A 13,208-nucleotide genomic window follows, 5' to 3' on the forward strand; every position below is an offset into this window, starting at 1 on the left:
GAAAAATCTCTGATTCGGTTAGGCCCACCTTGACTCCTCTTGACTCATGGATCCACCCAAGCTCATCCCAGTTTCCTACGTGTATGTCATTCTTCTGTTTGCAGGTTTCGCTGTGTTGGGGTCCATCAAAGGCCCATTTCGGCTATACGCAGCCTCCTTCGCTGCGTAATTGGGTCCGCTGCTCTTACAAATCAACCTACCGGAGTTAAGGATACCTGAACTCTAGCGCATCTTACGCATATAGGACGCCCCAAAAATTCACCCAAGGTCTGTTAGTGCAGGTTCTTATAGTGACGGCGTCCCGAGGATCGCGTTTCTCTCTAGTTTCTTCCTAATTGCCTCCACCTCTCCGTTGTTTCGACTTCGCTTCTGTGTTTCCTGTACATATCTCTCTCCGCAAATATTAACCTGGCAATCTCCCCCATTGTACTCGCAAAGTAGATCGAGAGACCCCGCCTCCCCCGCGGAGATGGACGACCCCCATCCAGCGCGGGAAGCGCAAACAGAACGTCATCACTCCGAGCAAAGTAACTACCACACATCCGGGGTCGAGACAGAAGCACATGCTCAAGAATCGCATGTCACGCAGTCTGATTTGACCGCGGAGCCCTCCAGCCCTCTGGATTCGGAAGAGACTCAGCTTGAGCAAGCTCACAATCATGAGGTCGCCGAGCCGCTCACCTCCGCCTCAACCGCCAGTTCGCGCGAGAGCGGGGAGGGCCGTTGGGGCGAGCACGATGCCGGCGAGCCCGTCTCGCGGTCCAAGGCGATGGAGGATCTGGAGGAAATGCGCCGTGAATTGACTCTACACCGCACCCGATCCGCCGCCGCCAGGAGCACGAAGAGTGCCCGTCGCTGGAAATCACAGGCGAGTCGCCATGATGAGGAAAAAGGCGACGAAGATGAGTCCTCCACCGAGGCGGAGAGCAATTTTGACTTGAGTGATTTCCTGGTGAGTGGCCACTTGGAACGCCGCACTACGGCTGGTGAGCCCGCGAAACGAGTGGGCGTTGTCTTCAAGAACTTGACCGTACAGGGAGTGCAGACTGGCGCTACCTTCGTGCGCACCCTGCCCCAGGCGGTCATAGGAACATTCGGTCCTGATCTGTATAAAATTGTGTGTCAATTTGTGCCGCAGTTGCGGTTTGGCAAGAAGCCGCCCATCCGGAACCTGATCAGTGACTTCAATGGCACGGTGCGCGAAGGCGAGATGATGCTGGTGCTGGGTCGCCCGGGGGCTGGATGTTCCACCTTCCTCAAGGCCATAGCTAATGACCGTTCTTCCTTTGCGGGCGTCCTGGGTGAGGTCAGCTATGGTGGGATCTCCGCGGAAGAGCAGAACAAGCACTTCCGTGGTGAAGTCAACTATAACCCGGAGGATGATCAGCACTTCCCCGCCCTCACCGTTTGGCAGACTCTCAAGTTCTCTCTCATGAACAAGACCCGGAAGCATGACCGGGCGAGTATTCCGATCATCATCGATGCTCTTCTGAAGATGTTCGGCATCGGCCACACCAGGAATACTCTGGTCGGGAACGAATATGTTCGTGGTGTGTCCGGTGGTGAGCGGAAACGTGTGAGCATCGCTGAGACTCTGGCGACCAAGTCCACCGTGGTCTGCTGGGACAACTCGACCCGTGGTCTGGATGCCAGTACTGCTCTCGACTATGCCAAGTCTTTGCGTATCATGACGGATGTCAGCAAGCGTACCACTCTGGTCACTCTTTACCAAGCCGGAGAAAGTATTTATGAGCTGATGGATAAGGTCTTGGTGATTGATGCCGGGCGTATGCTGTATCAAGGCCCTGCCAACGAGGCTCGCCAGTACTTTGTTGATCTCGGATTCCACTGCCCAGCGCAGTCAACCACTGCTGATTTCTTGACTTCGCTCTGCGATCCCAATGCCCGTGAATTCCAGCCTGGTCGCGAGGCTTCGACCCCGAAGACCGCAGAAGAGCTGGAGAAGGTTTTCAAGAACAGTGTCGCCTACAGGCGCATCTTGGATGACGTCGCTCAATACGAGCAGCGCCTCGATGAGACCGGCCGAGAAGATACTGAGCGCTTCCAGAAGACCGTGGCGCAATCGAAGAGCAAGACAGTTTCCAAGAAGTCTCCGTACACCGTGTCTCTGGCGAAACAGGTTGCTGCCTGTGTTCGCCGCGAATTCTGGTTGATGTGGGGCGACAAGACCTCACTTTACACGAAATACTTCATCATCGTGTCCAACTCTCTAATCGTCTCGTCTCTGTTCTACGGTGAATCTTTGGATACCAGCGGCGCCTTCCCGCGTGGCGGTGCCCTCTTCTTTGCTATTCTGTTCCTCGGTTGGTTGCAATTGACTGAGCTGATGCCGGCTGTTTCTGGTCGAACTATCGTTCAGCGACATAAGGGTTATGCTTTCTACCGTCCGTCTGCGGTCTCAATCGCCCGGGTGGTGGTGGATTTTCCGGCTATCTTCTGTATGGTTGTTCCGTTCAGTGTTGTCGTATACTTCATGACGGGCTTGGACGTTACGGTCTCGAAGTTCTTCATCTTCTTCCTGTTCGTTTACACCAATACGTTCGCGATCACTTCGCTTTACCGCATGTTCGCCTCGCTCTCTCCGACAATCGACGACGCTGTCCGGTTTTCTGGAATTGCCCTCAACTTGCTGGTTATCTTCGTCGGTTATGTGATTCCTAAGCCGTCCTTGATTCACCATTCGATATGGTTCGGATGGATTTTCTATATCAATCCGATTTCATACAGTTACGAGGCTGTCTTGACGAACGAATTCGCCGGCCGTACCATGCAGTGTTCGCCATCACAGCTCTTCCACAAGGTCCGAACGCTGTCAGTGGACATCAATCTTGTACGTTGACAGGTTCGGGCTTGAATCAAATAGCAATCCCTGGTTCTCAGTACTTGGAGAGCAACTTCGAGTTCACACGCTCACACCTGTGGCGCAACTTTGGTGTCGTGATCGCTTTCACCGTTCTCTACCTCCTTGTCACTGTCTGGGCTGCCGAATTCCTGTCCTTCGTCGGAGGCGGCGATGGCGCATTGGTTTTCAAGAAGTCCAAGCGCTCGAAGGCCATTGCTTCGCAAGGCAAGACGAACGATGAGGAGAAGGTAGGACAGTCAGCTGATGACGCTGCCATCTCCCGGGGCGAGGCTACTACTGCTCCCGCTGCCGATGCTGCTTTCAACCGTTTGTCTTCGAGCGAGCGCTGCTTCACCTGGTCTGATGTTGAATATACTGTCCCCTACGGTGGTGGAACCCGGCAGCTTTTGAACAAGGTGAATGGATACGCCAAGCCTGGACTCATGATCGCCCTCATGGGTGCCTCGGGTGCCGGAAAGACCACACTGCTCAACACCTTGGCCCAGCGCCAGAAAATGGGTGTTGTCAAGGGTGATATGCTCGTTGACGGCCATCCTCTTGGTACTGATTTCCAGCGTGGGACTGGATTCTGTGAGCAAATGGATTTGCACGACGGCAGTTCCACTATTCGCGAAGCTCTGGAGTTCTCGGCCCTTCTCCGTCAAGACCGAAATATCCCGCATGATGAGAAGATTGCTTACGTTGATCGGATTATTGACCTGCTCGAACTGGAAGAGATTCAAGATGCTCTTATCGGCTCTTTGAACGTTGAGCAGAAGAAACGTGTTACTATCGGTGTCGAATTGGCTGCTAAGCCTAGTCTGTTGCTGTTCCTTGACGAGCCAACCAGTGGTCTTGACAGCCAGGCTGCATTCTCCATTGTTCGATTCTTGCGGAAGCTGTCCGACGCTGGGCAGGCTATTGTTTGCACTATTCACCAGCCTTCCTCGATGTTGGTTCAACAATTCGACATGATTCTGGCCCTTAACCCTGGTGGCAACACCTTCTACTTTGGTCCGGTTGGCAAGGACGGCTCCGCTGTCATCAAGTACTTTGCCGACCGTGGTTTCGTCTGCCCGCCTTCGAAAAACGTGGCTGAGTTTATCCTGGAGACGGCCGCGAAGGGTACCGGGAAGGATGGCGCGCGTGTCGACTGGAATGAAGAATGGCGCAACTCGGAGCAGAACCGCGCCGTTCTTGACGAAATCGAACGGATCAAAACTGAGCGCAGCAAGATCCCCGTGGAAGAGTCTGGAGACGCAGTGCACGAGTTTGCCGCCCCAACTATCCTGCAGACCATTCTCCTGACCAAGCGTCTCTTCCTGCAGTACTGGCGCGATCCTTCATATTACTATGGAAAAATATTTACCAGTGTCATCATGGGCATCTTCAATGGTTTCACTTTCTGGCAACTGCCGAGCACAATTTCCAGTATGCAAAACCGGATGTTCTCGGCCTTCCTGATCATCATGCTTCCCCCGGTCATCGTCAACTCCGTTGTCCCCAAGTTCTACACCAACCGCTCCCTCTGGGAATTCCGCGAGTATCCCTCCCGTATCTACGGCTGGGTCGCCTTCTGCACAGCCAACGTCGTCTGCGAAATCCCCGCCGCCATCGTCACTTCGGTCATCTACTACTTGCTATGGTACTTCCCTGCCGGCCTCCCATATGATTCCTCCGCGGCCGGCTACGTGTTCCTGATGTCGATGCTATTTTTCCTTTTCATGGCATCCTGGGGTCAATGGATCACCGCCTTCGCGCCATCCTTCACCGTTATCTCCAACACCCTGCCCTTCTTCTTCACCATGGTCTCTCTTTTCAACGGTATCGTTCGTCCGTACTCTGACTACCCCGTCTTCTGGAAATACTGGATGTACTACGTCAACCCTATCACCTGGTGGCTCCGCGGCGTGCTCTCTGCAACCCTGCCTTCTGTCAACCCTATCCGCTGTGCCGCGGATGAAACCACCCGCGTCACCCCTCCACCCGGCCAGTCCTGTGCCGAGTACGCGGGCAACTACATCAAAGAGATTGGTGCTGGGTACCTGATGAGCTCGTCCCAACAGGGAGTCTGCGAATACTGCCCCTATAAGAACGGAACGGAGTACATGGCCACTCTGAACGTGCACCCCGACGACAAATGGCACTGCTTCGGCATCTTCTTGGCCTACGTCATCATTAATTGGATCCTGGTCTACTTCCTGATCTACACTGTTCGCGTTCGCGGCTGGACCTTCGGGTTTGGCCCGCTCTTTGGACTTTTTGGCTTGATGATCGAGCGCGTGAAGGGCCTTTTCAAGAAGAAGGAAGCACAACCGTGATTTGGAGTCTAGGCTACTAGGGGGCTTCCAATCTCACATATCGACTGCGGTATGGTATGTCTGTCTAAAATGGCCCAGAATGGGGACCTATCTCGGTATTTAATAAGCATTTACATGGAGCGTGCAAGGCCGTCGACGAGTGATGGAGTAGATTGTCAACAGCTCTTGATTTCCTGTTAATCCTTTTCTCTTTTTTTTTTGCCTGTCTCGGTCTAGAACGGCGGAGGTCTATAGATTAGAACAAAGAAGGAAGTTCATAATCCAATATACAAAGTCTCAATAGATCCAGCCGTGGTTCCTACTCGTACCAGTAGCACTTGAGCGTGGACCCAGTTCGAAGAAGCTTGAACTCCTACTGGTATTATTAGTGGAAAACTTCAAGCTGAGTCCTCATTCCGAAATACTCATTTATTGAGCCTATCTTCCTCTCCTTCGTGCTCCAAATCAATGTGATCGGATGAATCCAACGACAGCGCTTCAAACCTCCGTCGAGGACTCATCGATATACAGAACTTAGGGGTTAGTATAACTGACTCCCTGATCCCAGTGGGGTGAAGACCGCAAACAATGACTCCATTCTATCAGCATCGCCCCAATACCAGCCGAGTCACTTTGACTAGCGTAGATGTCAACGCCCGCGGTCACAGGGGTTTCCAGGGTCCAGTCGGAGCCCTGAGGCCTGATCTTTGCATTCCGGCACCTCGACTCGGATAAATACGCCTGGCATCGAACGCTGTATGTCTGGAAAAGCCTGTGTAAAGTTTCGCTGGTTTTCTTGCTGATATGTGCTGCGGCGTCCCCGTGATATATTTTGAACGGCGACCCGTCGCGAATTACTTCCCGAGGATGAGAACGTAAGTAGATCCTAATTCCAAGTGTCGGCATTGTGAGGTTGCGCTTTGACTCTGGCGAGCTTCGCCATGTTAGCAGGTAATCGAGTTCCTTTTCTTTTTGTTTTGCAGGATGACTTACAGTCCCTAAGGAGAATTTCCTCGTCGGCGATAATCCTTAGCGAAGGGGGAGGCATTTTGAAGTCACACTGGGCCTTTCGAGGCCCAGTTCCTCTGGCGACTGGAGATGGAATCGGACAATGCCATCTCGGAAGTCAGCATTCTCGATTTGGCGGAAAGGGTGGAAGGATTGACATATCGACTGGGGCGTTATGTTCGACTGATGTTCAACTGGGGAGAGGGGGATATGTTCAAGTTTAATCCAAATATATTCCTTTGAGCCCCATTGGGTTCCTTGGGCCCGCCTAGGGGAGATACGAGGCTGATGCGAGAGGGCGGTTCACGACGAGGATCGTCTGCCTGCAGAGCCGCAAGCCTCGTTTGTCCCGTCAAGGGCAGATTCGAGAATGACTCGGAAACAACATGAGATCTCATCCACTCTGTCGTGTTTGCTAAAAACGATTACCGCCCCAGAAACTATAGTAGATACGTGAAATAGTGCACAGGAATTACATTTTGATTCCGAGAATAAACCCCGGAGGGATATGATACAGGAGATTCAATATCTTACAAAGGACAGCCAGCTAGGTTATTTTGGCTCCAGTAAGCCATTCTCTTCAGCCTTCCGAATGGCCTCCGCAAACAACTCCTTGCAAGGGACACGACTCCCCAGTCGCGCACAAAGCAAGAAAGCACCACTGAGTTTTCGGTGCAAGCTATACGTCTCCTCAGGAGGCGGGGAGAGACGCTCACGAATCATCAATGGGATGAAAGCACGAACTCGGTCAGTAATAGTCTGATTTTGAAAGTCGTAGACATCAGGAGAGGAGAGCATGAAGGGCTCGGCAATAGTGACGAGGGACGAGACGTGTGCATCCACCATCGCCTTGGACTCATGACCCGTCAGATATCCTAGTTTGAGGGAGAGATCTTGACAGGCAGCACGGTCGTTGCGACTGGCGGCGACAAGAGTGCGCACGTAGGTGGAGATGAATTCAATGGGGTACTCGCGAGAAGCTCCGAAATCAAGGAGTTCCAGGCGGTTGGTGCGGGCGTTGTAAAGAAAGTTGGTCCAGTTGGGGTCTGTTTGCATGTAATGGAACTCGGCAATCTCGCGGAGACAGAGACGCATGATCTGCGTGCCGATCCAGTCCCGTTGCTCTTGAGAGAAATCTTGGATCTTGGTGACGGCGACGCCCTCCAGCATCTCCATGGTCAGCACCTGTTCGCCCGAGGCTTCGGGGATGATCTCAGGGACAACAAAGACGGGATCATCACGAAGGAGCTGGCGGAAGCGAGCTGCGCATTCGGCTTCACGGAGATAGTCACATTCCCAAGCCAGTTCAACCCGGGCATTCGCAATGGTCTTGTCGAGGTACAAGCCCCGTGGGAGCAGGCGGGAGGCTGTGAGGAGAATAGAGAGGTTGTTGAGATCGGAGTCAATCGAATCCGCTACGCCGGGATACTGGACCTTCACAGCGACAGGCTTGCCTGTTTTTTTGAGAACAGCAGAGTGGACTTGGCCGATAGAAGCTGCTGCCATAGGAATTTCGTCAAACGAGGAAAACAGGTCGCGCCATTTAGGTCCAAGGTTGTCGGTCAGAACTTTGTCTCGCTGCGAAGCTGGCATGTAATCAGCACGATCCTGCACACGTTGTAGGACCTGCTGGATAGGCTCTGGTAGCATATTCGAGTCTGAAACCACTATTAGCAGCATGAAGCCGACCGGGATCAAGAGGTAATACCTTGGATGCTCAGCATTTGGCCTAGCTTGAGGGCAGCACCTCGCATCTTTGACAACTTAGCAACCATCCGCTCCATGTTGCCCGCGCTGAACATGACCGAGCCGGTATTTTCACCCCCCGCGGCCCGACGAACAGTCTCGGAAACAGCACCAAATGCCATGGACGTTCCGAGGCCTGCATATTGCCACAATCGACCAAACCTGGATGACGGAACGCGCGATTCCAACATCTGGTATGGCACTTCTGCGGTGGAGACTGCCTCCTGGGCAACACTGGCGCCCAGCTTCTCCATCTCTGCCTCTGACGAAACAGCCTCAGGTTTAGAGATTGATGTTGTGGTCGTACTGGTTGGATCCGTCCTCTTCTCTGCTGGAATCCAATCTCTTTTCGGTATCGGTTTCCCTGAAAGCGCCCGCGACACCCTCGGGCTATGGAACAGCCCCTGCAGGAGTTCTTCTGGGATCTCTTCCTTTGCAGGCGTAGCTTGGCGCTCGGGACCAGCAGCCGCGTGGAAGACATCCGCATTCAGCCCATCGCCTCCTCCAGCTTGAACCGTCCCAGTGGACTCCGGAACTTTGATTTGAGGCGACGCAGATGGATTCGATACCGTCTGAATTGAAGGTTCATAGAAGACCTCTTGTTGTGGACTGATATTCAATCCTTCTGGCTTCTCATTTCCACTATACTGTGCAGCCGCAGCGGGGACCTGGAATTGCGCCTCATGTTGTGCTGTACCACTGGCCGTGGGGCCAGAGGCGGGAGCTTCCGAGCTCGACGCCGGTGCAGGTGGTTTATTTGATGCCGGAGGGGATGCAGTCGGTGGCGAATCATTGAATCGGCGAGCTAAAGCAGCAGCGGCTTGCGCGGTAAGAATCAGCCCGTCGGTCCGCTCCTTGATGCCCTTGGTCAGCGAAGAGGTCCGAGTGTAGACGTCGAGCTGGTGCTTGCGGATCGCAAAGTGCTTTGCGGCGACCGTCTTGGAGACATTGAGTAATTGGATGGCGTCCAGCAGACGCCGGCCAGACATGATTGGAGTCAAGAAGAGGGAGCTAGGAACATCGGGCAAGATCGGTGGTGTTTAGGCCCTCGAGTAATAGAATTGGATAAAACGGACAGTCATCGCTCTCCGATAGCGAATGCACCGGCCGCCTCCGACGTCCCGCTTTCTTTCTGCCGATCTCCATGTAAAACCGTCTTATCGCCCTTTCTCTTCCTTCCCCAGAAGCAACCATGCTGGATATGCTGAAGACCCCAGAAAAGGATCTCCAGCTGGAGATTGCGCAGCTCGAGGCTCGTCTTGGAGATCTGCGCTCGCAATTGCACGTCAACTACACCACCCCTCTATCTTCACACCTCGAGACCAAATCGCCATGGACCATGTCGTCAGGTAAATTTTAATATCACTCAAGGAGGATAGTGATATATTAACAGATCTCATTCAGAACTATATAAGAATAATGATAGCTATAATACTTTCCAATCGACCGCCCTCCGCGCCTCACCCCTCCACGCCCTCCTCCTGCTCTCCGACTCTGCCCTGCCATTGGGCTCATTTGCATACTCCAGCGGGCTGGAGTCATATCTCGCACATAATAAACCACTTCGCACATCCCCCTCCGCCGCCTTCCACCGCTTCCTCAAGCTCTCCATCGCCTCTATTGCAAGCACATCCTTACCGTATGTACTAGCCGGCTACCGGCACCCAGAGACTCTAGAAACGCTCGATAACGATCTCGACGCCTCAACGCCCTGTATTGTCGCTCAGCGCGCAAGCGTTGCCCAAGGCCGAGCCTTAATAGGCGTGTGGGAGCGGGCGTTCCGGGCGAGCTTCGCAGCACCCGGACCGAGCACCGACGCGGGAGCCCGGGTTGCGGCTGGCGCTATCGACGATTTCGCGGATGCGTTGAAGTCAAATCTAGAGGTGGAAGAAGAATATGATACGGTGCCCAAGGGCCATTTTGCTCCGCTGTGGGGCGTTGTCTGCAGGGCCATGGGCTTGGATCTGCAGCAGACTGCTTATATCTTTGTTTTGAACCATGCGAAGGCAGTTCTCAGTGCTGCGGTGCGGGCGTCTGTGATGGGACCGTACCAAGCGCAGAATATCTTGGCGAGCCAAAGCCTGCAGGATACAATGATGGGTAGGATCAAGCGGGAGTGGGATACGCAGGTAGAAGAGGCTGGGCAGGTGGTTCCGGCGCTAGATCTTTGGGTTGGTCGCCACGAGCTTCTGTATAGTCGGATCTTTAATTCATAGGACATGACATAGAGAAGGGCATCTAGACTGCATTGCATTTCTCGTAGCGATGATATCATCCCGTCCGTCTCGGTAACTTGGTCATCCCCCTTAGCGGAAGTTGGGAGTTCAAGCCAAGGGGGAAAACGCAATAGGGCCCCTCGACGACAGAGACTGAATCGTCCGCTCGGCATTCCAGCACCATCCCAGCGCCTTGAAGGGAAGGGACGGGTGGAGGAGAAAAAAAAAAGAACATGAATCCACCTCCTAAATAACCATGTGATACCCCCCCCCAAAAAATCCCCTTAATTGCAACGCAAATCATCGAAACGCCGACCCCGAGGGAGATCTGAGAAGCCAGCCTCCAAACACCGCACCATGAACCGATCCGAATGACCACTGACAATGGTAAAAGGGTAAAAGAGTAAAACACACCGCAAGCACTAATAAAAGAGTTTTTAGAAAGCAAGAGACTTATTGTACACGAAAAGAAGTGGGGGAGAAACGAGCCACATCAGAGGGTAATGTGCATGTGGTCATTGCTTCCGAATGATTTGTTGCAGTTAGGGCATTTGCGAGAACGAGACGTAAGTCGCTCTTCCACACAGTCAAAGCAGAAGACATGCCCACAAGTCTTGATGACGGTGTTCTTGAATTTGAGGCGGCAGACGGTGCAGATGGCAAGAGACTAAAAGGAATGGTTAGATCTGAATTATGGATAACGCTATAGAGTCTTAGACTTACCCGCAGGCCTTCATACTCCGCAGAGTTGTTGCCGAGGCTCTTGGATTTCCAGTTCTCTAGACTCTTCTTGGTATCAGAGAGGGTCTGCTTGAGACCGACAATTTCTGTTTCTGCCTGTCTCAGCGCAGAAGAAGTGTTGCCCAAAGTCGTATCCTTGGAAACTGAGAGAGCCTTGAGTTCGGCGACTTGATTCTTGAGACCATCAGTGAGGATGGTGCTCTCAGCCAACTGCTGTTGGCTCATTCGATACTTGTCTTGGATTGCCGTAAGTGCTTCCTTGGCCTCGCTGGTCTGTTTTTCGAGGTTAGACACCAAGGAACGAGCAACAGACTCTGAGTGTTTCAGCTGAGAGATGATATCGGACGTAGAAGAGCTTTGCATGCGAAGGGTGCGGATTTCGGCATCACGTGTCTCCTTCGTCTTCATTGCTGCAAAATACTTCTGGTCCGCCTTGGACTTTTCTGCTGTCAAGCGTGAGATCTTTTCCTCAAGAGCGCCAAAATCAAGCACCTTCTGGGAAGCCAGCTTGGAGAACTTCATATATGCAGCTTGCATCGAGGTTAGTTCGGTACTGAGCATAGCATATTGACGTTCAAGGTTGGCGTGTTTGGACCGCAATTTTTCGAGGGGCATATCCTCCACCACGACCTCTGCATCCGACCCCTCAATTTGTAAGCGCAGCCTCGCCGTCTCTGATTCAAGAGCTGCGATCTTGGCCTCCCTCGCATCTGCCAACTCCTGCACCTTGGCACTCAATGTCTTCTCCTGACTCTCTGCGGACTTGCGCATTTGCTGGTCCGCCAACAGCTCATCACGAGCATTCCGGATACGTGCAAGGTCCGTCTCCAGCCGCACCAGCTGCGATTCTTTCTCACGGACAGCACTTTGTGTCTCGTCATCAATCTGGATTCGGTATGCAGTTCTTTCCGCTCGGTACTTCTCCGCCTCCTCACGCAGCTTGATATTTGTAGCTTCCAGGTGGTTGACACGCTTGACAACATCATCGTATTGGGATCGGAGTTGCTTGAAAAGGTCGGTGTGGGCATAATCTTCATCATTCAACTTGGAATTCTGTGAAGCTGACAGTCAGACATTGCAACAGTGCCATGAAAAGGAACAAACACACCTTGATCTTAATCTCCGTGATTTGACTAAGCAATCTAGAATTCTCCGCCTCCAACTTCTGCAATTGTTCCTTCTGTTTCTCCGAGATGGCACTGAGTTTGTTGTTTGTTTCTTCGAGCTCATTGGCGCGCTCGCCGATAGGAGTTGATCCACCGTTTGCAGGTGATGAATCCTCACGCTTCCCATCACCTTCGGGACCACTCTGCAACAGGGCGCCTGACTGGTACTGCCTCTCTAGCCTGGCAACAGTCAAGCTCTTAGCGCGGTCGAGTTTGCGCTCGGCCATCATGTACCGCAGGGAAGCCGATTCAAGGCTCTCCTCAAGCTGCTGCTTCTCAGACAGGGTTTTCTCGAGCTTAGCAATTGTGACCTTCTCATCAGCAAGCTTCTTCGCCAGCTGACTATGGAGGTCGTTGATATCAGGCGAAACATTGGCGGCTTTGGCGGCTTCCAGCCCGGAAATGACCTCGCGAATGTATTTTGATCGAACTCTCAAATGCGCCTCGAATTCAGAAACATCTTGGAACTGTAGAGAGCTCTTGAAGGGGGTTTCTAACATGTCGTCAGTATGCGGGGATCCTTATATGTCTTGGCGGGGCAGAGCACTGACCTTGGGTGGTTCCTTGAGCAGGGCCTAATAAGAGCTTCACTTCATCGACCAACTAACAAAGACAGGGTCAGAATCTCATTTCTTTCATCCCAACTTTCCTTTCGCCTGACCATATTTCGAACTTACTTGGGTGAACCACGCATCGATAGCACGAAGATGGGCATCATGGTGCTCACTGGCTTGCTTCGCATCACTCAGACGGGCCTCTAGGTTGGACTTTTCCCGCTTGTATTCGTGCATCTGTCGCAGAATCGCATCTTTTTGGATACGCTGGTAAGGGGGGACGTGTCAGTATCGTGCCACCGAGATGTTACCTCCCATGGCTTGTGATTCATCGCAAATCGCGTTAGAAAAGACGTGGAAAACTTACCTCAAGATCATCTTTCCAAGGCATGTCAGTGTCCGGGTGAGGCTTGGCCCCGCCATTTGCGGTGGTAGCCTGTTTCTTCGATGGTGGGGCTGAATCGGTGTTATCCACCGCAGGTCGCTTCCGTTCGTCCATCTTGACGAGACCGGCTTCAGAAGACACAAGGGGGGACTCGGCGGCCGGCATCAGAGGCTAAAACTGTCATGGGAAGGGAAGGGGTCTCGATCCACCAAGCCTGAACCCAAGTCTG

At 52.9% G+C, this 13,208-nt stretch overlaps 4 protein-coding genes across 4 annotated transcripts; 2 read left to right on the forward strand and 2 right to left on the reverse strand.

Moving 5' to 3' along the window:
* Positions 1-469: 469 nt before the first annotated feature.
* On the forward strand, positions 470-5,184 carry atrF (ABC drug exporter AtrF; the record flags this gene model as incomplete). The annotated part of the gene is made up of 2 exons (XM_058469678.1): positions 470-2,836; positions 2,911-5,184. 2 exons carry the CDS (start codon positions 470-472, stop codon positions 5,182-5,184), a joined length of 4,641 nt encoding a protein of 1,546 aa, XP_058335709.1.
* A 1,539-nt stretch (positions 5,185-6,723) lies between these two features.
* On the reverse strand, positions 6,724-8,906 carry N7468_000382 (protein kinase COQ8; the record flags this gene model as incomplete). Its single annotated transcript, XM_058469679.1, has 2 exons — positions 6,724-7,829; positions 7,880-8,906. The coding sequence occupies 2 exons, from the start codon at positions 8,904-8,906 to the stop codon at positions 6,724-6,726; spliced, it is 2,133 nt and encodes a 710-aa protein (XP_058335710.1).
* A 203-nt stretch (positions 8,907-9,109) lies between these two features.
* Positions 9,110-10,133, forward strand: N7468_000383 (urease accessory protein UreF; the record flags this gene model as incomplete). The annotated part of the gene is made up of 2 exons (XM_058469680.1): positions 9,110-9,266; positions 9,322-10,133. 2 exons carry the CDS (start codon positions 9,110-9,112, stop codon positions 10,131-10,133), a joined length of 969 nt encoding a protein of 322 aa, XP_058335711.1.
* A 493-nt stretch (positions 10,134-10,626) lies between these two features.
* N7468_000384 (E3 ubiquitin-protein ligase BRE1) lies at positions 10,627-13,144 on the reverse strand (the record flags this gene model as incomplete). The annotated part of the gene is made up of 6 exons (XM_058469681.1): positions 10,627-10,800; positions 10,857-11,927; positions 11,983-12,533; positions 12,592-12,643; positions 12,718-12,861; positions 12,962-13,144. The coding sequence occupies 6 exons, from the start codon at positions 13,142-13,144 to the stop codon at positions 10,627-10,629; spliced, it is 2,175 nt and encodes a 724-aa protein (XP_058335712.1).
* Positions 13,145-13,208: the final 64 nt, after the last annotated feature.

Source organism: Penicillium chermesinum, assembly GCF_028974085.1.
Source record: "Penicillium chermesinum strain IBT 19713 chromosome Unknown utg000001l:1.0-1975020.0:1.0-1976611.0, whole genome shotgun sequence".
NCBI lineage: Eukaryota > Fungi > Ascomycota > Eurotiomycetes > Eurotiales > Aspergillaceae > Penicillium > Penicillium chermesinum.